Source organism: Rhinatrema bivittatum, chromosome 7, assembly GCF_901001135.1.
Source record: "Rhinatrema bivittatum chromosome 7, aRhiBiv1.1, whole genome shotgun sequence".
NCBI classification, from domain to species: Eukaryota; Metazoa; Chordata; class Amphibia; order Gymnophiona; family Rhinatrematidae; genus Rhinatrema; species Rhinatrema bivittatum.
The window spans coordinates 185,318,161-185,342,273 of NC_042621.1; the positions used below are offsets into that span (position 1 = coordinate 185,318,161).

Consider the following 24,113-nt stretch of genomic DNA (forward strand, 5'->3'; position numbering starts at 1 on the left):
CTGACACTTCTCCCCAATTACTTATCAGAATACACAAGTTCCAATTTTCATACCTCTCCTGCAGTCTTCTTAAATATCTTAGATCTCCTTCTGGAAGCACCAAAAAGGCACTCTCCTCTCAAGTGCAGGAAAAAAAAACTCTTTCACAATACCTTCAACTCTTTCCCTCTGTTAATGGACAGGAATCCATTCCTCATAGTTGAAATCTCTACTTCTCAGGCTCTTCCTAGGTGAAAGACACCTCTTCTTCCCAATGATTTGAAAACTGGGTTCCTGGTACCAAGGACACTCAGTTCCAAAAGGAACAAAACTGACTAAGAAGGGGGAAAAACCAAATAAAAGTCAGGAAAGTAAAAAAAAAAAAAGTACTTATCTCCTAAATGAGAAGATAATCATTGAGTTATCATGATTATTTGCCTTGGGTTACTGACTGATCTATCTACTTGAGGTCAGATTGAGAGCAGCAGAATATTTCCTATCCCTTAGTCTAACCTTACACAGGGACTCCCCCTCTCCAAATCCTCTGTGAGAGGGTGCCAAGGCTGTCACAGAAAAGATTTCCATAAAGAGGGTTTAAAAAGAGTAAATAGCAAAAATAGGTCAGACAAAAAGGTTGACCCACAAGAGTGCAGCTCAAGAATCCAAAGGGCTGACAAAAATAATACAAAAATTAAAAAATCAGGGGTGTGTAAATGCTCAGGCACACACCAACTCTTTCTTCTGCATAGTGGAGTCAATACCATACCTCTCTTCACCAAATCTCTCTGAACCTCCACAGTTAGATAGTACATTCCTTATGGTAAGAAAACCAAAGGTTCCTTACATATATATTTATTGTTTTCATCTCCAGTGTAGCTGGAGTTACTTAGGTGGCAGCGTTTATGACTGTATTTCATATTTTACAATAGGGGACTTATGAAGGTCTAAAAAAGTGTACTTTGGGGATTTTTTGATTGCATGTTTCCATCCATGCCAGCTAACTCTTAACTCACTGTCACAGTTTCCTCATTGTCCATTCTGACATCTATATGTGCAACTCTGCTTTAGGAACCCCCACCCCCATCCAAAATCTTCTCACAGCTAATGACAATTTAATGCTAAGAGTTGAAGCTTTGACTGAAGTTTGCCCCTGCACCCCCCCCCCCCCTCCCCAGACTCCTCTTAGTGCCATAAGGGCCTTGATGCTGTTCTCTGAACCTCCTTGCAGGGCTGTGCTGCTCTGACAGCTGTGGCAATGTGGCTGAACGCAGCTCCAGTGTGCCCATGTGTGAGGATCCACCTTTACATGTGCAATCTTTTTCCAGGTGTGTGTGTGTAGGGAGGGATCTCCAATTGTGCTCCCATCTCTGTTTAGTAGTTCAAGGCATTTTGAGTAGTGGAGCCCAAGTGTTGTCTTTGTTGTGAAGAGTTTGAGAAAGAAATGTTAATTAGTGTGATACTGAGCAATTGATGTTTTGTGTTTTATTCAGCTGTGTTAACCAACTGTGTATGAATGGGTATGGTGGGGTGTCCCCTTGTGAGAGATGAGAGAAGATAATTGGTTGGGGAGTGGCCTGAGAAGGAATAAATTCTGGATCAATTCGTCGGGGACTGCCCTTTCTGAATTTGGACAGGAGGAAGAGGGGGGATTTTCAGGATGTAGGGAGCCTGAAGTAGGCAGCTAATGGTTGTATTATCCCAGAGACCCACCCAGTAGGGCGTAGGTCAAGGAGCTGGAGAAAAGGCAATTCATCCCCCTGAGGAAATGGCAGGGAGCTAATAGAACGGGGTGGTTCCAAAATGATGTGTACCCTAAATAGATGGAGCATGGAGGAGACTGGGAGACTTACACCCTTCAAAAGGATGAAGTCGGGAGGACTGAGGAAAAGGACATATGTACGAGGTGTGAGTAAAGAAAGGAAGTATAGAATGAGAGGCCTCAGGAGTCAAGGATGTGAATCCCATGTCCCACATAGGAGTTTGGTGTTTAAAAGGAATAAGAGTCTGAAGAGTCTGAATTATCTGACACTTTGTGAGGGGTGAGATTACATGTGGAAAGAGTGATACCTGAAAGGTGTGGAATTTCTGGTACTAGAGAATCAAAGGATGTACCATCTGTTAAATAGTATTTGGAGAAAGAATGGGAGTAATGAAGGAAAGAACATGCTTTGAGGTGAGATGTGGTAATCCACGGGCTGGGGTACAATGTATTGTTCTTTTGTTCAAATGTTGGTCTTGACTGCACATCTTATGAATTCTGATTTATTCAGTGGTGTCTATCTCTCCTCCATCTGTTATTAGGAATGTGCAGAGGGACGCCATACGTTGCATTCGTGATTCGTATTCATCGGGGAGCAGATACGTTGCATTCGGCCGTATGGCGCCCCAATGCGTTAATACGGCGATTTCTATTCGTATCCCAGCTAAAATTAAAATTAACTACAAACCCCCACCCTCCTGACTCCCCCAAGACTTACCAAAACTCCCTGGTGGTCCAGTGGGGAGTCCGGGAGCCATCCCCTGCACTCTCACACCCTCGGTGCCGGTTTCATCATGGCGTGCAGGAGGTCGTTCCCGGACCCCCGCTGGACTTTTGACAAGTCTTGTGGGGGTCAGGAGGCCCCCCCCAAGCTGGCCAAAAGTCCCTGGGGGTCCAAGGGGGGTCCCGGAGTGACCTCCTGCACTCCGGCCGTCCGATGCCAGTACTCAAAATGGCGCCGATAGCCTTTGCCCATATTATATCACAGGGGCTACCGGTGCCATTGGTCAGCCCCTGTCACATGGTAGGAGCACAAGATGGCGCCGATGGCCATGTGACAGGGGCTGACCAATGGCACCGGTAGCCCCTGTGACAAAGGCTATCGGCGCCATGATGAAACCGGCACCGAGGGTGTGAGTGCAGGGGATGGCTCCCGGACCCCCCGCTGGACCACCAGGGAGTTTTGGTAAGTCTTGGGGGGGTTTCAGGAGGGTGGGGGGTTTGTTTAAATTTTTATTTAGGTGGCTGTATAATTCGGCGAAGATTCGTGTATTCGTGGGGAATTGCGATACGTTTCGCTTCCCCACGAATACTACGAATAGTGCAATATACGTTGCGGATCGCCAATACGGCGAAAACGAATGCTCACCCCTATCTGTTATGTTTATAATTGCTGGCAGGAATTTCCAAGTGAATAAATTTAGAATGTTTGAAGATATCCTTGAACAGGTTTAGTTTCTTCAGGTCTCAAGGTGGGGTCCAGCAAAGGAAAGCTATCCTGAGGAGCAGAGTTCATGGAGGGGGAGAGAGAGGAGTTTATTTCTACCTGACCAGATCAAGAGAGAAGGTGTTACCCACCTCACTGCCCTTACACACATTTACTTCACCATTTGCATGACCCGTTTGCTGAACCCACAAAACAAGTCAGAGACTGACCCTTGCTATCTACAGGTTAGATTCTCACAATATTTATATACCATGTAAGAGGGGCTACACAGGCTTCTGTGCAAAACTGCATGCAGTGTGCAAAAGACTACACCAAGATCATCTGATTTTGCACATCCACCCTGGTTCCCTGCTTTATTTTTTTGACCCTCTAGTAGTTTACTTGCGGCACTTACATTCCTGGGATAGGGGGTTCCACAGCTGAATTCTATCCACAGGCTCTGCTGGGCCTGCCTCATGGTGCAGGCTTTCTTCTGGATTCCCCAAGTAGGGAATAGCATGTCCTTATTTGCCACCACCAGGAAGGCCAGCCTGGCCTCCTTCCTTGGGCTGGTGGGCTATCTTGTGGTGGAGCGGGGAGGATTGTTGAATGAGTCCTTATTCAGCAAAACTGGAACTGCATGTACATGTGTGAAAAAGTGTACATGTACTAAAGTTCCAGAGTATGCATGAAATTTTGCACATACTGAGAAGTACGTGCATACTTTAGGTGACAGAAATAAGTGTATTTTAAACCTGTGTAGATGGGTCCACAAGTTTCTAAAATGCTTAATAATTCTTCATGCACCCCTTTACACGCGTATATTGGGCCACGTAGAGATGTTTGAAAATTTAGCTCTAAGAAATCAATTTTAAAAGCGTCGCTCGCTCAAAAACGACCACATATGAGCATATGTGAGCCGCAGGGGAGCAAGGCAAATTTTAAGAAGCCGCGAAGTATTTGCATACATACCCATGCGCATGTCAAGAACAAGGAGGCAGAAAAGGTGCGGGGCATGGGCATTCTGAGGCAGGGCCAAGACTTACGTGTGAAACTCCAAATTTTAAAAAAGCTGATCATGGCGCGCGTCTGCGTGCCATCCACGTAACTTTTACTGCTGGTCCTGATGAGGAGCAAGTCTGGAGATCTCCAGTTTTAGGGCTCTCAGCACAGCGTGAAGGTTCGGGGTCAAGTGGGGGGCTTGCAGGATGAAGAACCAGAGGGGGTCTTGAAGACCTCGATATAACTTTTGCACCATCACCCCATAAAGATCAGAAGTATGTTAACATATGGTGAAAGTTGTACCGACACTGTCATACTTCCACTGGTAGAAAGTTAAATGACTTTAGTTTCCAGTGCAGTCCATTGCATTTGGCCTTTCCTCTGTTGCAGCAGAGCTCAAACTGGTGCTCAGGACTCCCTCCCTTGTTGGAGTTTTAGGATGTCCCTAATGAATATGCATGAGATAAATGTGCATACATTGAAAGCCATGCATGCAGTTATATCTCATACATATTCATTTGGAATATCCTTAAAACTCAGCTAGCTAGGGGGTGCCCAAGGACTGGTTTGAGCAGCACACCTCTATAACATAAAACATCTGTGCAACTATACAAGACAATGTTATAATATTAACATGCAGGATTAATTCTCAGGAATCACTGTTGGCAAGTTTATCAATCATTTCAATTGTTTTCAAAAGGCAAAGCTGTAAAAAATTCAAGCCGAGAACAGAAAGCAGAGAGGCATATGAGCCAGAGAAATGTTTCAGGAAGTGGCTGATGTTTCCTAACATGAGTCACGTGATCTGGGTTGACTTCTCTGCTGTTAAAAACATTCTAGTGTGAAAGTAATTCATTATTAGCTGGAACAGAAAATGACCCTGTTATTGGCCTGGATTCCTGTTCTAACATCCTTTCTTCTTTGCCTTGGTAAGTGCTTCCAAGCAAAACATTTTCTTCCTCAGATCTGAGACGGTTTCTATCTATTAATCTCTTGGTGACTTTCTATGAGCATGAGCATACAAAGTTTCAAGATAACATACTGTGAAAAAATAGTTTTTGTCGAGCAGTATTAGCAATTCTTTTTGATTGTTGAAAATTTCATGAAATTTTAAATGCATGATCTGATAACATGGAGTATTCTCACAGCTAAATGTCCTGTATTTTAAAATGTGTTTTTCAGAGTTTTCCAGTGCTAATTGACTCAGTTGTGAAGTATCCCAGCTGCAATCAAATATATTAAACATTGTAGTTGCCCAAGCATTTAGTAATACAGCATGATCTCTCTATCATTCACTATACTTCTTAGAATAGAAATTATACACAAATATCAACAAAATACTTTTTTCTATTGTATCTTATTGCCCAGCAGTTTTCTCCTGTTCCCATGGACTTCCAGCTTAGTTGGGTCTGGTCTCTGTTAAGGTACGGTGCCGTGAGCCTTCACTCACAACTGCTGAGAGATTTTATGCTATTCCCTCCCACCCCCCTTTATTCAGTTAGCCCAGTTATTGCAGTGACAATCCTCTGCTGGAGGTCGTGCACTGGGTGCCCTTCAAGAACTCTGCAGTCATGCACTCTATATCCTGTCATGGGGTGTCGCCACTGCATGATAACTAGGACTCCCTTGGCCCAGGGGCTGTAAAAACTGCCTATGAAGCATCCCTGGCCTCAGCCAACCTGGACAGCAGAAGATCTGACCCAGAACTCAAACCCTCGTCATCGTCCTCCTCCTCCTGCTCTACCTTTTAAGGACATTTCTTAATTTATATACAAAAAGGGACAGGATGGAAGACAGAGACAGAAAAACCGACAGACACCAAGGAATAGATTTATTTATTTAAACATTTTATATACCATTGTTCTATGTAAAGATCACAACGGTTTGCAATAATGACATTCATAGGTATAAATCAGCAGAGAATGATGGATTGCAAAGGAACTATTCATAAACAGACCTTAACATCTATCAACAATTGAATTCTCAAATACATATTAATTAAAGACTGGGACCTGAAACATGAAGTACAAAAGTAAAATAAATAATAAATTTCACATATCATTCTGCACACAGTACGATCTCTTATTCGTATATCAATTAGTATCTCTTGTCGTCCTTGTTATTTTGGTTCTCTTCAGTCTGATGTTTTAAGTTAGGTTTTGTACATTTTTAAATAACCATGTCCTTAGTTACTTTTAAATCGCTTTCTGTCTGTTATCATACGTACCATTTCAGGTAAGGAATTACAAAGTTTTGGGCCCGTTATGGAAAACACATGGTCTCTTACATGCGTCAGGTGTGTGCTCAGTATTGTTGGAACAGCCCAGTAGTCCTTTATTTTGGGATCTTAGTGTTCTCTGCGGTGTATATGGTTGTAATGTCACACCTATCATACCGGTGTTACTAGTGTGAATGATTTTGAATATTAGCACTAATACTTTAAAGTAGATTCGGGATTGTACTGGCAGCCAGTGTAGAGAAATTAGCGAGGGTGTAATGTGATTGAATTCCCTGGAACCTAGCAAGAGCCTTGCTGAGGCATTTTGTAGTATTTGTAATGGTTTTAAGAGGCATGCGGGAAGACCGAGGAATTGTAGTCTAAGTTTGAGAAAATTAGAGTTTGCAATACAGTTCTGAAGTCTTCAAAATTTAATAGATGTTTCAACTGATGTAATATTCGCAACTTGGCGTAACCTGTATTAATTCATTTGTTAATGTGCTTTCTTCATAGCAAGGTTCTTATCTAGCTGGATACCTAAATCCTGAACTTGTTTTGAGGGAGTAATTTTGAAGTTAGCTAGGTCTAGAGCCAGTGGTTTCGCTATCAAAGAGTTTCTACTTAACCAGATGATTTCAGTCTTTTAGGGTTTAGTGTTATCTTAAGGAGATATATAGGCAAAACCATTTTACACCAATTTCCTAATAAAATTTAGTTTACATGTAAATATCTCTTTCTATAATAAAAGTGAATTTCCAAGAGTCCTATTTTCATTATTTATAGTTAAATAAATTAATCCACAGATTCATGCACATAATTATAGCTATATTAAAGAGGAAAGTTGCTCTGCACCTGCATTGCCAGTATGCAAATAGAGCTCCACCCCATTTCCCTCCCTGGACTCTCCAGTTCTGCCCCTCTCTTTCTGTATGGAAAGTGAGCTCCGGCCCCTCTCCCTCCTATACTTTCTGGTTCCACTCCCACTCTAGCTCTGCTTCTCTCTCTCTCTCTTCCTCTGTATTGTCCAATCCATTGTATACAACCACATATGGAAATTGAGCTCCACCTCTCGCTCCAGCTCTCTGAATTGTCCAATCATCTCTCTACTACCATAGAGTGTACCTTATCTCAGCCTGACTCTCTACTAACACACAAGAAATTATACCACTTCCTATACTTCCTATACTTCACAATATTTCCCCATCCATGGACGTGCCTTTACTACTAGTAATTATTAATAATATTCCAAATATATAATTCACTTTCTAGCAATAAAAAACATTTTTAAAGTTCTATTTCTAGAAGCACAGACAGACAGTAAACAAATGCATAAGACTACATAAGATTTGCCATACTGGTTCAGACCAAAGGACCATCAAACCCGGTATCCTCTTTCTAACAGGTCATAAGAACCTGGTAGGATCCCAAAGGGCAGATAGATTCCATGCTGATTATCCCAGGGATAAGAAGTGGATTTCTGCAACTCCACCTTAATAATGGTTTATGGACCTTTTCTTCAGGAACTTGTCCAAAACATTTTTTAAACACAGCTACACTAATAGCTTTCACCACATCCTCTGGCAATGAATTCCAGAGCTTAATTTTGCGTTGAGTAAAAATATATTTTTTTTATTAGTTTTAAATGTATTACCTAGAAACTTCATTATGTGTCCCCCTAGTCTTTGAACTCTTTCAAGAGTATACATCCGATTAACGTTTAGTTGTTACTCTCCACTCATTATTTTATAGACTGCTATCATATCTCCCCTCAGCCTTCTCTTCTCCAGGCTGAAGAGTCCTAACTTCTTTAGCCTTTCCTCATAAGTGAATCATTTCATTCCCTTTATAATTTTGGTTTCTTTTCTCTGTAACATAGAAACATAGAAATGACGGCAGAAGAAGACCAATCGGCCCATCCAGTCTGCCCAGCAAGCTTCACACTTCTTTCCTTTCATACTTATCTGTTTCTCTTGGCTCTTAGCAACCCTTGGTTCTATTTCCCTTCCCCCCCCCCCACCCCCACCATTAATGCAGAGAGCAGTGATGGAGCTGCATCCAAATGAAATATCAAGCTTGATTAGTTAGGGGTAGTAACCGCCGCAACAAGCAAGCTACACCCATACTTATTTGTTTACCCAGACTATGTTATTCAGCCCTTATTGGTTGTTTTTCTTCTCCCCTGCCGAAGAAGCAGAGAGCTATGCTGGATATGCGTGAAGTATCAGTTTTTCTTCTCCCCTGCCGTTGAAGCAGAGAGCTATGCTGGATATGCGTGAAGTATTAGTTTTACTTCTCCCCTGCCGTTGAAGCAGAGAGCTATGCTGGATATGTGTGAAGTATTAGTTTTTCTTCTCCCTTGCCGTTGAAGCAGAGAGCTATGCTGGATATGCGTGAAGTATTAGTTTTACTTCTCCCCTGCCATTGAAGCAGAGAGCTATGCTGGATATGCGTGAAGTATCAGTTTTTCTTCTCCCTTGCTGTTGAAGCAGAGAGCTATGCTGGATATGCGTGAAGTATTAGTTTTTCTTCTCCCTTGCCGTTGAAGCAGAGAGCTATGCTGGATATGCGTGAAGTATTAGTTTTACTTCTCCCCTGCCGTTGAAGCAGAGAGCTATGCTGGATATGCGTGAAGTATTAGTTTTACTTCTCCCCTGCCGTTGAAGCAGAGAGCTATGCTGGATATGCGTGAAGTATTAGTTTTTCTTCTCCCCTGCCCTGTATCTTTTCTAAATCTGCTAATACTGCTATATCTTTTTTAAGATGTGGTAACCAGAACTGCAAACAGTATTCAAGATGAAGTCGCACCATGGAGCAATGCAGAGAGGCATTATGATATTCTCTGTTTTATTCTCCATTTCTTTCCCAATAATCCCTAACATTCTATCTGCTTTCTTGGCTGCCTTTGCACACTGGGCAGAAGATTTCAATGTATTATCAAAGATGATGCCTAGATCCTTTTACTGAAAGGTGACTCCTAATGTTGAACCTTGCATTGTTTAGCTATAATTTGGTTTAATCTTTCCTAACTGCATCACTTTTCACTTATCCACATTACATTTCATTTGTATGCCTAGTCTTCTAGTTTTGCAAGCTCCTTTTGCAATTTCTCACAATCTTTGTGGCTTAACAACTGTGAATAATTTTGGTTCATCAGAAAATTTGATCACCTCACTCATTCTTCTCATTTCCAGGTCATTTATAAATATATTAAAAAGTAGTGGTCCCAGAACGGATCCCTGGGGCAATCCACTATTCACTTTTCTCCATTGGTAAAATTTACCATTAAGCCCTACTCTCTGATTTCTATTTTTTAACCAGTTAAAAATTCACAATGGGATGCTGCCCCCTATCTAATAACTTTTTAATTTCCTAAGAAGTCACTCATGAGGGACTTTGTCAAATACTTTCTGGAAATTCAGATACACTATATCAACTGGCCAATAAAGGATTATTACAAATATCTTCACTACAATCCACACATTTAAGTGAGATGAGGGAAAGAGAAATTTCACTTGCCGGCTGAAACTATGAAATTCGATGCCAGTCAAATTTTGTGTCCAGAAGGTTATAAAGCTGTTAAAGAATGAGTTAAAAACATGGTTATTTTGTCTTGCATGTGTCAGCTAGGAGAAGGAGGGTGAAACAGAAATACAGGGACTTAACACTAGAAGATTATTGTTAGGGATGTGCAGCAGGGACAGATACATTTGATTCGGTATTCGTATTCGTCAGGACCCAAATCCGTTACATCCATTTTCGGGGGACCCCGATTCATCCATTAGTTAAAAAAAAACAAAACCCATCCCAACCCTTTAAATTTAATTAACTACAACCCCTCACCCTCCTGACCCGCCCCCCCCCCCCCAAGACTAGCCAAAAGTCCCTGGTGGTCCAGCGGGGGTCCTGGAGCATTTGCCTGCACTTGGGCCGTCGGCTGCTGGTATTCAAAATGGCACTGATAGCCTTTGCCCTTACTATGTCACAAGGGCTACCGGTGCCATTGGGTCGGCCCCTGTCACATGGTAGGAGCAATGGACAGCCGGCACCATCTTGTGCTCCTACCATGTGACAGGGGCCAGATTTACGCGCGCAGGGTATTTAAAATCCGGCCGTAAGTGAACTTAATAGCAGGTAATGGACTTCTCCTCCAAGAACTTATCCAATCCTTTTTTAAACACAGCTATACTAACTGCACTATCCACATCCTCTGGCATCAAATTCCAGAGTTTAATTGTGCGTTGAGTAAAAAAGAACTTTCTCCGATTAGTTTTAAATGTGCCCCATGCTAACTTCATGGAGTGCCCCCTAGTCTTTCTATTATCCGAAAGAGTAAATAACTGATTCACATCTACCCGTTCTACACCTCTCATGATTTTAAACATCTCTAACATATCCCCCCTCAGCCGTCTCTTCTCCAAGCTGAAAAGTCCTAACCTCTTTAGTCTTTCCTCATAGGGGAGCTGTTCCATTCCCCATATAATTTTGGTAGCCCTTCTCTGTACCTTCTCCATTGCAATTATATCTTTTTTGAGATGCGGCGACCATTTAGGGATGTGAATCGTTTTTGAACGATTAAAATTATCGTCAGATAATTTAAAAATCGTCCAAAATCGTTAGAGTGCACGATACAGTACAAATGCCCCCGATTTATCGTCAGGGGCATTTGTATTGTATCGTTAAATAGGGCGCGGGAAAACCGGCACACCAAAAAAACCCTAAAACCCACCCCGAACCTTTAAAACAAATCCCCCACCCTTCCGAACCCCCCCAAAATGTTTTAAATTACCTGGGGTCCAGTGGGGTGTCCCGGCATGATCTCCCTCTCACTGGCCACGACTGCGTTAAGAGAAATGGCGCCGGTGGCCCTTTGCCCTTATCATGTGACAGGGCAAAGGTAGCGCCGGCGCCATTTTGGTTCCTGGCTCCCGACGTCACGCATGCAGGAGATCGCTCCCGGACCCCCGCTGGACCCCCAGGGACTTTTGGCCAGCTTGGGGGGGGCCTCCTGACCCCCACAAGACTTGCCAAAAGTCCAGCGGGGGTCCGGGAGCGACCTCCTGCACGCGGGCCATATTGCCAATCTTCAAAATGGTGCCGGCGCTACCTTTGCCCTCACTATGTCATGCGGGTGACAGTCGCGATCTCCTGCACGTGTGATGTCGGGAACCACATGATAAGGGCAAAGGGCCACCGGCGCCATTTCTCAACGCAGCCGTGGCCAGAGAGCTGGAGATCGCGTCGGGACCCCCCTACTGGACCCCAGGTAATTTAAAACATTTTGGGGGGGTTCGGGAGGGTGGGGGATTTGTTTTAAAGGTTCGGGGTGGGTTTTAGGGTTTTTTTGGTGTGCCGGTTTTCCCGCCCTCCCCCGATCTACGATTTTTAATGATTTTTAAAAAAATAAAAACACGACTATCAGATTTCCCTGCCCCCCCCAGCCAAAATCGATCGTTAAGATGATCGATCACACGATTCACACCCCTACGACCATTCAAGGTGCGGTCTCACCATGGAGCGATACAGAGGCATTATGACATTTTCCGTTTTATTCACCATTCCCTTTCTAATAATTCCCAACATTCTGTTTGCTTTTTTGACTGCCGCAGCACACTGAGCGGACAATTTCAATGTGTTATCCACTATGACGCCTAGATCTTTTTCTTGGGTTGTAGCACCTAATATGGAACCCAACATTGTGTAATTATAGCATGGGTTATTTTTCCCTATATGCATCACCTTGCACTTATCCACATTAAATTTCATCTGCCATTTGGATGCCCAATTTTCCAGTCTCACAAGGTCTTCCTGCAATTTATCACAATCTGCTTGTGATTTAACTACTCTGAACAAATTTGTGTCATCTGCAAATTTGATTATCTCACTCGTCGTATTTCTTTCCAGATTATTTATAAATATATTGAAAAGTAAGGGTCCCAATACAGATCCCTGAAGCACTCCACTGTCCACTCCCTTCCACTGAGAAAATTCATGTTGCTGTTAATTGTTAAATGTTTCAATATAAACCGCCATCGAGGTGACAGTTTCTTCCTTGTAAACCGGTGTGATATGGATACTTTACAGGAACATCGGTATATAAAAATAAAAAATAAATAAATAAAATTGTCCATTTAATCCTACACTCTGTTTCCTGCCTTTTAGCCAGTTTGCAATCCATGAAAGGACATCGCCACCTATCCCATGACTTTTTACTTTTCCTAGAAGCCTCTCATGAGGAACTTTGTCAAACGCCTTCTGAAAATCCAAGTATACTACATCCACATGTTTATTAACTTCTTAAAAAAAGTGAAGCAGATTTGTGAGGCAAGACTTGCCCTGGGTAAAGCCATGCTGACTTTGTTCCATTAAACCATGTCTTTCTATATGTTCTGTGATTTTGATATTTAGAACACTTTCCACTATTTTTCCTGGCACTGAAGTCAGGCTAACCGGTCTGTAGTTTCCCGGATCGCCCCTGGAGCCCTTTTTAAATATTGGGGTTACATTTGCTATCCTCCAGTCTTCAGGTACAATGGATGATTTTAATGATAGGATACAACCTTTTACTAATAGGTCTGAAATTTAATGTGTTACTTCCTTCAGAACTCTGGGGTTTATACTATCCGGTCCAGGTGATTTACTACTCTTCAGTTTTTCAATCAGGCCTACCACATCTTCTAGGTTCACCGTGATTTGATTCAGTCCATCTGAATCATTACCCATGAAAATCTTCTCCATTACGGGTACCTCACCAACATCCTCTTCAGTAAACACAGAAGCAAAGAAATAATTTAATCTTTCTGCGATGGCCTTACCTTCTCTAAGTGCCCCTTTAACCCCTCGATCAACTAACGGTCCAACTGACTCCCTCACAGGCTTTCTGCTTTGGATATATTTTAAAAAGTTTTTATTGTGAGTTTTTGCCTCTACAGCCAACTTCTTTTCAAATTCTCTCTTAGCCTGTCTTATCAATGTCTTACATTTAACTTGCCAACGTTTATGCTTTATCCTATTTTCTTCTGTTGGATCCTTCTTCCAATTTTTGAATGAAGATCTTTTGGCTAAAATAGCTTCTTTCACCTCCCCTTTTAACCATGCCGGTAGTCGTTTTGCCTTCTTTCCACCTTTCTTAATGTGTGGAATACATCTAGACTGTGCTTCTAGAATTGTATTTTTTAACAATGACCACGCCTCTTGGACATTTTTTACTTTTGTAGCTGCTCCTTTCAGTTTTTTTCTAACAATTTTTCTCATTTTATCAAAGTTTCCCTTTTGAAAGTTTAGCATGAGAGCCTTGGATTTGCACACTGTTCCTCTTCCAGTCATTAAATCAAATTTGATCATATTAAGATCACTATTGCCAAGTGGCCCCACCACTGTTACCTCTCTCACCAAGTCCTGTGCGCCACTGAGAATTAGATCTAAAATTGCTCCCTCTCTCGTTGGTTCCTGAACTAATTGCTCCGTTTATTCCATCCAGGAACGTTATCTCTCTAGCGTGTCCCGATGATACATTTACCCAGTCAATATTGGGGTAATTGGAGTCTCCCATTATTACTGCACTACCAATTTGGTTAGTTTCCCTAATTTCTCTTAGCATTTCACTGTCCGTCTCACCATCTTGACCAGGTGGACGGTAGTATACCCCTATCACTATAGTCTTCCCCGACACACAGTCTAACTTCAGTCTAACTTCAGTTAGTCAGCCAGAGTGACTCACTGCTCTCTTGATTAACAAATGTTGGTCCCTATTCAAACCCAATCACACTACCTCACTAGTGGAGGTATAGGTTATGTCAGGCCCAGGAAGAGTCCTCCTTCAGATCCTAGGCCCGGGAGTTTCCCAGACACACCGGGCAAGATGTTAGGAGGTGCCCTGTGGAGCTACAGTATAGACAAAGTCCACCTTGCATACGTCTACGACGTTCCTAAGAGGAGAGTTTACCTCGCCCCAGTTGCATGGGCTCCTAAGCTGGTACCCTTGAAGGAATTGGTTCGACCTTGGGAGACGGCGAGTGTTGAGGGCGTCTGAAGGTACTAGAAGTTTTCCTAGAGAGCTGCACCTCTTGGGAGCTTTCATGGAGGTGTCTGCCAATGCGCCCAGTCAGGTCAATGAGGGATTTCAAGGATCATGGTAATTCATGGCCAGCGAGTTCATCTTTAATTTTTGAGTTGAGCCCTTCCAAGAAGATAGTCCACAAGCAGTCAGACTCCCATCCAAGTTCCGAGGATAATGTTCGGAACTCGATTGCATATTCGGCAAGGGTTCGGGAACCCTGGTGTAAATGGAGGAGATTTGCTCCGGAGGTTACCTCATGAGTGGGATCGTCAAAGCTGATGCAGAAGAGATCCCAAAATTCTCTTAAGTTGTGTAGCACAGGGTCATCATGCTCCCACAAGGGAGATGCCCAGTCTAGGGCCTTTCCTTTGAGCAGAGACAGGATGTACGTTGTTTTGGTAGCATCGTCAGGGAAAAGGGTATGCTGCAAGTGGAAGTGCATATTGCACTGGTTGATGAAGCCCCTACAGGAGCGAGGTTCGCCTGCGAAACGTGGAGGAACCGGTAACCGAATTACTGAGCGGACATCAGAGGTCGCTGGTACCATTATTGGTACTGACGGCATGGCAGGGTTCATGGGGCTGATGGCATCAAACCATCGGTTCAAGCTTTCCACTGCAGAGATGAGGGAAATCAGCGTCTTTTGTTGATCCTGGATCCGTTGGGCCATATCTGGGATGACCTGATGGGCCGAGATCTCTGCCGGGTCCATGGACTTGGCAATCTGTAGTGAAGGCCGAGAAGATGTGGATCCTTAGCCCGAGGAAGATTTGGTACCACCCGAGGAGACAACTCCCCAGATTCCCTCGTCGGGAGGCGAGGCTGAACTGAAGCAAGGGCCAACTGGATCTTCGCCACTGGAAGCCCACGGTTTCCCCAGGAGGAGCCCATAGGAACCTGGGCCACTTGGACTTAGGTGGGCCCTCGAGAAGGTAGAAGGTTTGTCGAAGTCCGGTCCAGAGGTGAGGTGGAACTAAAGCGAGTGCCAACTGGATCTTCGCCACTGGAAGCCTGCGGTCCCCCCGGGAGGAGCCCGTAGGGATCCGAGCCGCTTGAACTTAGGTGGGCCCTCGAGAAGATGAAAGAGTCTTCAGAGTCCGGTTCAGGGTCAGAAGCCAGAGAGTCGTCAGCCGCCAGTCTGAAGTCAGAAGCCAGAGAGACGCCAATCACCAGTCCGAGGTCAAAAGCCAGAGAGTCAAGCAGGAACCAGAGTACCAGAGGCAGAGGAACACCTACGAGAGAAGCAGACTTGTTGCCAAGTCAAAGGACAGGAAGAGGAAGCCTCCCTAAATACTCCCAGGCCTTTTCATGTCATCCAGGTAGCTGAAGGCAATTTGGTCATAATGGCCCTTTAAGAGCAGGCAGGAGGCGAGGTCGCGCGCCTAGGAGAGGGACGGCCTGCTGGAACCAGGAATTGAGCTGCGCGGCCCGATGCCACCGAGAGGAGACCGAGGACCGAGCGTCGAATGCCGACCTGCCTGAGGAGGATGCACTCAGCCCAGAAGGGAGCAGGGCCTTCCACGGGGACATCTCCCCGCCGCCGCCGCAGTGCTGGTGGCAGTCCCGATGTCACGCCAAAGGTTAGCGGGGGCCACCCGTGGGCGGCTGTGGCTGGAAACGCTAACAGGAACAGTGAAAGCAGAAATGTTTAACACTAGAAAAGTGGAAAACATTGAGAATGAACTGAGATACAAGAATCTTCGTGTCTTAAACTTTCCTCAGGTTAAGTTGGTATCACTGTTTGTTGCACCCGTCGGTTGCACACGGCTGCGACTGCTCTGCCTTACCTCTTTTTCTCCTCTTTCACTCTCCTTGGGCAAGATGTCTGCCTCCGGTGCCGGGTGCCGAGGGTCTCGGCGTTTCCCAACTAGCATGGGCATCCCAGTCCTCCAGTCTCATTCCCATGGCCTCCTAGGGCGTGAGCGCGCGCATCTCCTATGTTCAAATACACGTCATGGTGGGAACCTTGGGGGCTGCCCCACCGCATGACGTCATTACCTCCGGGTATATCAAGCCTCCGCTTCCACTACCACCTTGAGTTAGCAAGGACTTTGGTTTAGCTACTCTGACCGCTCTAAGCTGCATGCTTAGACGCCGCTTTCATTCCAAGGGCCTCGCACCTGTAGAAGCTCTAGACACCCGCTCTTCGGGGGTCTCTTGCTTCCAACTACCCTTCGGGGTCCTCACTAACTGAGACAACCACTCCTTGGGGGTATTTTTCTCTCTTTTCCCTTGAGGGTCTACCAGCCATTATATCCTGCACCACGGACCTTCGATCCCACCATTCCATCATCAGGAAGACGCCTTCATTCCTGTGAGTACCTCTATGATCCGGTGCTCCAGCTCCACCTCCACCCACCAGACGTGGCGCCATCCGCACTGCAGGCTCCCGCCTATCGTGAACATCTGGGTGAGACTATATATCTGAGCCTGTTGAACGTACTGGCACTTCGTGGATCTGTGCCTTACCGCTTTCACCATCTATCTACAGCAGTACAATAAAGCCTCTATCCATACTGTGTCTGCTATCTGAGTTCAGCCTATCGCAGTGGTTCCCAGACTTTTATGGGCTGGGGAAACAATTATGGGTATAACTAGCTGATGTGGTGGTTACTACCCATAACCAATAAGCCTGATACTTTGATGCAACTCAAACATTGCTCTCTGCTTCAATGGCAAAGCATAACAGGGAATTGGATTCAAACTGCAAGCAACGAGGGGCCCTGACTTTTATGGTGTGGGAAACTGATAAGCTTGGGGTAACTTACATGGAGCAGCAGATACTACTATAAGCTTACTGGACAGACTGGATGGACCAGTTGGCCTTTTCTGCCGTCATTTCTATGTTCCTTCTTTCTCTTTCTTCCTTTTCAGGATGGTATGATAAAAATACCATGGCAAAAACTACATAAATTATATGGATCAGGGATGGCAATTTGGGACTGATAGAGGTGATATGGGATGAATCTTTTTTTTTTGTTCCAAAAGATACTTTCAACCCTAACAGGTAGATTTTAAAAGTGCTGCTTGTGCAAAAATGACCCCCATACATGTATATGTAGCCAAAGCGAGAGAAATGCAAATTTAAAAAAGCTGGGAAGTACACACATACATACCTGTGTGCACGTCAAAAATAAGGAGGCAGAAAAGGGGCGGGGCCAATACTTACACACATAACCCCAATTTTTTGCAAAGATCATGGTGTGTTTTGTCTGCATGATTTTATTGCTGTTCCTAATGATGTGGAGAGAGAGAGCACCTCTGTTAGAAAGGTAATATGATACTCTTTTATCTCCCACTATAAGAGAGGTGCTTTCAACTCAGGGTGGGGTTTTTTTTGGGGGGGGGGGGGTATTACATTGGTCTGCCTAGCGCGCAAGGGTCTGTAGCCCCTTATAACACTGCCCCCTCCAAAAACCCTCCCTGAGTTGAAAGTGCGCCTTTTACAGTAGGAGATATATAGAGTGTCATATTATACCTCTAATAGAGGTTTTCTCTCTCTCTCTCTCCTCCCCCCCCCCCCCATGGTCACTTGTGCAAGCATGTTATTAAAATATGTACAGCAGGGATATTTTAAGTGAAACACATGCACTTGCACATATCTTTGCTTGGGTGCACACGGACTCCTTTTAAAAATGTATTTGTAAGATATCATGAAGGGGACCTAACATGTTTCCAAATTTTGTGTCTAAGTACTTAATTTGGTTATGAATTTGCAAATTGCAAGACGATTTGCAGAGACTTATTTTTTTTCCCCAGATACAGCAGTGCAGGTATGGAAAATCTTTTCAGCCTGGAGGCTTATTAATACAGGGGTGGCATCTGAGTGCATCAATGGTGATTTCTGATCCTTGAGAATCAGGATTGGAATGAGTGGGGAGATGGGGATGGCAGGAATAAGTGGATAGGGGAAAGAGGAAGAGATGGAGTTGGGGATAGGGATGGTAAAATATGCGACACAAACAATGGAGATGGGAAGGTTGGAACACAAATGCTGTGATGCAGGTGATAATTGTTAATATATATCTAACTAGTACATTTAACTGTGGCATGTGGAGGAGTTGCTGCTCGTTATGGAATGAGTGGCTCATCCATTTTGGAGATTTATTTATATTTTTCACTAACTACTAAGGGGCGGATTTTAAGAGCCCTGCTCGCGTAAATCCGCCCGGATTTACGCGAGCAGGGCCCTGCGCGCCGGTAAGCCTATTTTACATAGGCCTACCGGCGCGCGCAGACCCCGGGACTCGCGTACGTCCCGGGGTTTTCGGAGGGGGGCGTGTCGGGGGCGTGTCGGGGGGCGGGCCCGGTCGTCGCGGCATTTCGGGGGCGTGTCGGGAGTGTTTTGGGGGCGGGTACGGGGGCGTGGCTACGGCCCGGGGCGGTCCGGGGGCGTGGCCGCGCCCTCCGTACCCGCCCCCAGGTCGCGGCCCGGCGCGCAGGAGGCCCGCTGGCGCGTGGGGATTTACGTCTCCCTCCGGGAGGCGTAAATCCCCCGACAAAGGTAAGGGGGGGGGTTAGGTAGGGGAAGGGAGGGGAAGGTGAGGGGAGGGCAAAGGAAAGTTCCCTCCGAGGCCGCTCCGATTTCGGAGCGGCCTTGAAGGGAACGGGTTAGGCAGCGCGGCTCGGCGCGCGCCGGCTATACAAAATCAATAGCCTTGCGCGTGCCGATCCAGGGATTTTAGTGGATACGCGCGGCTCCGCGCGTATCTACTAAAATCCAGCGTACTTTTGCTTGAGTCTGATGCGCAAGCAAAAGTAGGCTGATCGCGCTTCTTTTAAAATCTACCCCTAAGTGTATACTGAGCTGTGATAAAGGTTATAATTGTTTCGTGGAATGTGGCAGGACTAGATACATCTGTAAAGCAAGAAAAGGTATTAATTTGTCTCAAAAACGTAAATGTAATATAACCCTATTACAGGATACACACTTATCAAAACAAGAGCATCAGAAATTAAAGTGGCAATGGGTGACCCAGGATATTTCTGCTACAGGCAGCAGTAGAGAAGTGGCCAATCTAATATTTAAAAATGCTTCTTTCAAACTAACTAAATCCATAATAAACCTCATAGGTAGATAAATAGTAGTATTGGAGGGAACTACAAGGTGTGATAACCATTTTAGTCTCCAGCTTAATGTGCCTAATTTCTATGATCACTTCTTTTTTTTTTTTTTTTTTACTAATTTAGGACCTGATTCACTAAGGGTTTTTCCCATAGATTCAAAGGGACCTATTTTCAAGGATTTATGTACGTAGGGGTTTATGCGCGCTGCGCCTATTTTCAAAAGGCCCAGCAGCGTGAGTAAAGCCCTGGGAAGTGCGTATGTCCCAGGACTTTTCTGAATGGATGGGATGGGGGCAGGATGGGGTAATTTGCCGCTGTGTCAGAGGATCACGTGCCCAAAGGCAGGCGCAACAGGTAAAATAAAGGTCGGGGGAGTTTAGGATAGGACTAGGCGGGGGGAGGGGAAGGGGAAGGGAGGAGTGGCCTGGGAGGGAACGGGGAAGGCCGCAGGCGTCGGCGAGTGCAAGTTGCACAATTGTGCACCCCCTTGTGTGCGCCGACCCCCAATTTTATAACCTGCGTGCACCTGTGCGCATGTTATAAAATCTGGTGTCCATGTGCGCGCGTGAGCAACCTTTTAAAATCTACCCCTTACTGTGCAGCTTGAACTTAGTAATGAGGAGAAACAGACACCTTTGTGGAGAATGTCTGTACATTTGTAACACAACAAAGACTTTCCCTCCTTTCTTGTAGATAAGTGAATATTATATGAAATGTCAAATGGAATTTGACCCAATTCTATTTTGGGAAACTGCAAAAGCAGTTATGAGAGGGGAAATAATAAGTTATTTGATAACCAATAAGAACATTATTGGTTATCTCTCGTTAACTTTCAACAAGCCTATGGAGACGAGAGTTAAAAGATCATTGAAAGCTGGATTCCACATGATTTTTCTTATCTATCGAGTTCCTATCTATTTTATTCTTACTTTAGATTTTAGTCTTTTAGTATTATGTTTAATTGTAGCTAATTATTCCTATTGTTTTATCAATTTTATTGTATTTTCTGTTTCTTACTTGTTTTTAGCTATATTGTAAACCGTAAAGATAGAATCATGTGTTCTGACTCACGGTATATAAGAAATGCATAAATAAATAAATAAATTATGGACTGATGAATTTTAACTCTTGAGAAGGAGTTACAGATGGTTAAAAGATCTATAGCAAACTCTACATCTATTCAATTACAAGACAAATTTAATCAGATTAGACAAACTTTAAATGATTAATTGCACTGTAGGGATGTGAATCGTGTCCTCGATCGTCTTAACGATCGATTTCGGCTGGGAGGGGGAGGGAATCGTATTGTTGCCGTTTGGGGGGGTAAAATATCGTGAAAAATCGTTAAAAATCGTTAAAAATCGAAAAAATCGAAAAATCGAAAAAACCGGCACATTAAAACCCCCTAAAACCCACCCCCGACCCTTTAAATTAAATCCCCCACCAAATAACTTAAATAACCTGCGGGTCCAGCGGCGGTCCGGAACGGCAGCGGTCCGGAACGGGCTCCTGCTCTGAATCTTGTACGGAAAATGGCGCCGGCAGGAGATCGACTGCAGGAGGTCGTTCAGCGAGGCGCCAGAACCCTCGCTGAACGACCTCCTGCAGTCGATCTCCTGCCGGCGCCATTTTCCGTACGAAAACGATTCGCGGCGGGAAATCGCTCCCTGACCCCCGCTGGACCTCCAGGAACTTTTGGCCAGCTTGTGGGGGGCCTCCTGACCCCCACGAGACTTGCCAAAAGTCCAGCGGGGGTCCGGAAGGACCTCCTGCTGTCCAATCTTTTTCGTCTATGGCCGCCGCCATTTTTCGGCGCCATTTTGGAAAATGGCGCCGGCTGAAGACGACAAGATTCAGAGCAGGAGCCCGTTCCGGACCGCTGCCGTTCCGGACCGCCGCTGGACCCGCAGGTTATTTAAGTTATTTGGGGGGGGGTTCGGGAGGGTGGGGGATTTAATTTAAAGGGTCGGGGGTGGGTTTTAGGGGGTTTTAGTGTGCCGGCTCACGATTCTAACGATTTATAACGATAAATCGTTAGAATCTGTATTGTATTGTGTTCCATAATGGTTTAAGACGATATTAAAATTATCGGACGATAATTTTAATCGTCCTAAAACGATTCACATCCCTAAATTGCAGTGTAGAGCTCATAAAACTCTTCAGGCATTCAAACATGTTATATCTTCATGGCAATAAATCAGGAAAGTTGCTAACCAATTTGGTTCATGGGCAGTGTACTTCTCAATTTATTTCATCTATCAAGAATGGAATGTTTCTCAAAGGATATCTGTAGTGTCTTTAAAGATTCCTATGAAGTTTTATATACTGAGAGTAATGTCATAGGTGATGGAGGGGAGAATTTCATTAGCAATTTAAATTTGCCAGTTCTTAATATTGAAATATTAACAAAATTAAATGCACCAATTTCTGCTTTTGAAATAGGGAGTACCATACAGAACTTAGCCAATCTCAAATCTCCAGGCCAAGATGGGCTAGATTCTCTTTTTTCTTTTTATAAAGATAATACATTTTTCTACCAATACATTTATGTCTTCTACCATGGATAAAGCTTTGATAACTGTGATACCAAAAAGTGGCAGAGATCGAATGAATCCAGAATCCTATTGGCCAATACCTCTCTTACATGTAGATTTGAAGATTTATGCCAAAATTCTGGCTAATCAATTGAAATATATAATGCCTACTCTGATTTCATCAGATCAAGTAGGTTTTGTGCATAGATAGTGTTCGAATATGAATATTAGAAAATTATTCTTAGCAATTGAATTTTGCCATAAAGGTGGGGTGGAAAACCCAATATTGGTAGGATATAACTCAGAGAAAGTATTTAACACAGTATCTTAGATGTTTTTACATCAAGTGCTTTCTAATTTTGGATTGCAAGTGTTTTTAGCGGGAATTCGGAAAGCACCTTCAGACAGCTTTATGATCTAAAAGGCAAATTTATTGAACAGACAATACAGATAAGAGGAACAAGGAAAAGAGGAAGTCGTTGTTTCTCTGGAGACGCAGGTCAGTGACAATTGGCATTCAGCTTGCTTCTCAAATGCGGAGCCCTCGGGCTGGAGTTTTTAAACTTTTTTCATTGTCCAATAGAAATACATTGATGCGCATCCTGGGTGTATTATCTTCTTCTAATATCCAATTATGAATGTTACTTTATAGTCCAATCAGGTATCGTCTCTGGGGTGTTGGCTTCTTCCGGTACTGAGCTTGCCAAAGCACATGGTTGTGAAATATGTTGCCAGCAAAGTCAGGAAATACACAGATCAGGCTTAAGGCCTATATACACAAGGTAAAATATTTGAGTATATGACTATACTATATTGAAACCTGAGTGCTAGAGTCATTACCAATGGATATAAATCTGACAGTTTTCGTTTATATCAAGGAACTAGGCAAGGCTGCCCTCTCTCCCCATTATTTTTTATCCTAACCCTGGAACCTTTAATGTATACATTCAAATTGGGCAATATCCAAGGAGTTCCAATTAGGGACTCTATTTTAAAAACATTTATATCACTTCCTCAAAACCTACTCGTACTGCCCTCCAAGGAACTCTCCACACACACTCAATCAAATCAATCAAATTGACCTCTACTATAAGCAGAGCATTTTCCCTTGCTGGCCCTACCCTATGGAATGCACTACCTCCCGATCTACGCACAGAAACCTCCACCCTAAATTTAAAAAAAACTAAAAACTTGGTTGTTCCTTCAGGCCTACTCCCATTCGCTTCCCTCTACACATAGAATACCTAACTAAAGTTATTCGTTTAGATAATATGTCTCTCCCCCCGCTCATCTGACCTTGGTATCTCTCCTAAGTATTCCCTACCTCCTCCGAGGCGCCCTTGCCTCTCTCCACTCTTCTCTTTACCTCCCTACAGGATCCCTTATGCCTGCGTAGCTTTCCCTTGCCCTTATGTGTCCTTTCTCCCCTTTCGTGTTCCCCGGAACCCACATCATTTTAATCTTTTAAGTATTCAGATTACCATTTCCGGCTGTCTACCTTATCTCAATGCATCTGTTTAATAACGCTATTTCATAATATCCATGACTCCCTGTACCATGTATTATAGTCTCTTGTACATTGTTTTTGCTATTTTTTAGCATGATACCCTGCATTATAACTCCTCACATTAATATATAGTTAGTTATCTTGTAGCTGTTTTTGATACTCCTTTATATAGTCCCTGTTATTTATACATACTTATCCCATATATCTATGTTTCATTTTATGCTATTGTTCTATGTAAGGGCCACGCCCAACAGTAAACCGATACGATGTGCAAATGGCTATCGGTATAGAAGAAACTCCAAATAAATAAATACATTTTTGTTTGTAGATAACATTTTGTTGTTACTGACACAGGCCAAGACATCTCTAGAAGCTGCACTGAAAATATTTTAAAGTTATGGAGAATTCTCTGGATTTAAATTGAACATATAAGATGGAAGCTTTGAATGTATTGGGCTCATTAAAAGACAACTGGGTAAATTTTCCACTGAAATGGAAAGAAGATGAAGTTAAATATCTGGGGATTCGAATTCACAAAGACCCAAAGTTTTGGTATTCTCAAAAC

The 24,113-nt window shown here is 43.9% G+C and overlaps 1 protein-coding gene across 2 annotated transcripts in view; it reads left to right on the top strand.

The window, feature by feature from the left end:
* Positions 1-5,004: 5,004 nt before the first annotated feature.
* Positions 5,005-24,113, top strand: part of TMEM273 (transmembrane protein 273) — a 134,720-nt gene continuing 115,611 nt past the window's right edge. For both annotated transcript variants that reach the window (XM_029610763.1, XM_029610764.1), the window contains exon 1: positions 5,005-5,095. In XM_029610763.1, coding sequence (XP_029466623.1) covers positions 5,041-5,095 — 55 coding nt within the window. In that variant the 5' untranslated portion in view covers positions 5,005-5,040. The remainder of the gene's footprint in view (positions 5,096-24,113) is intronic.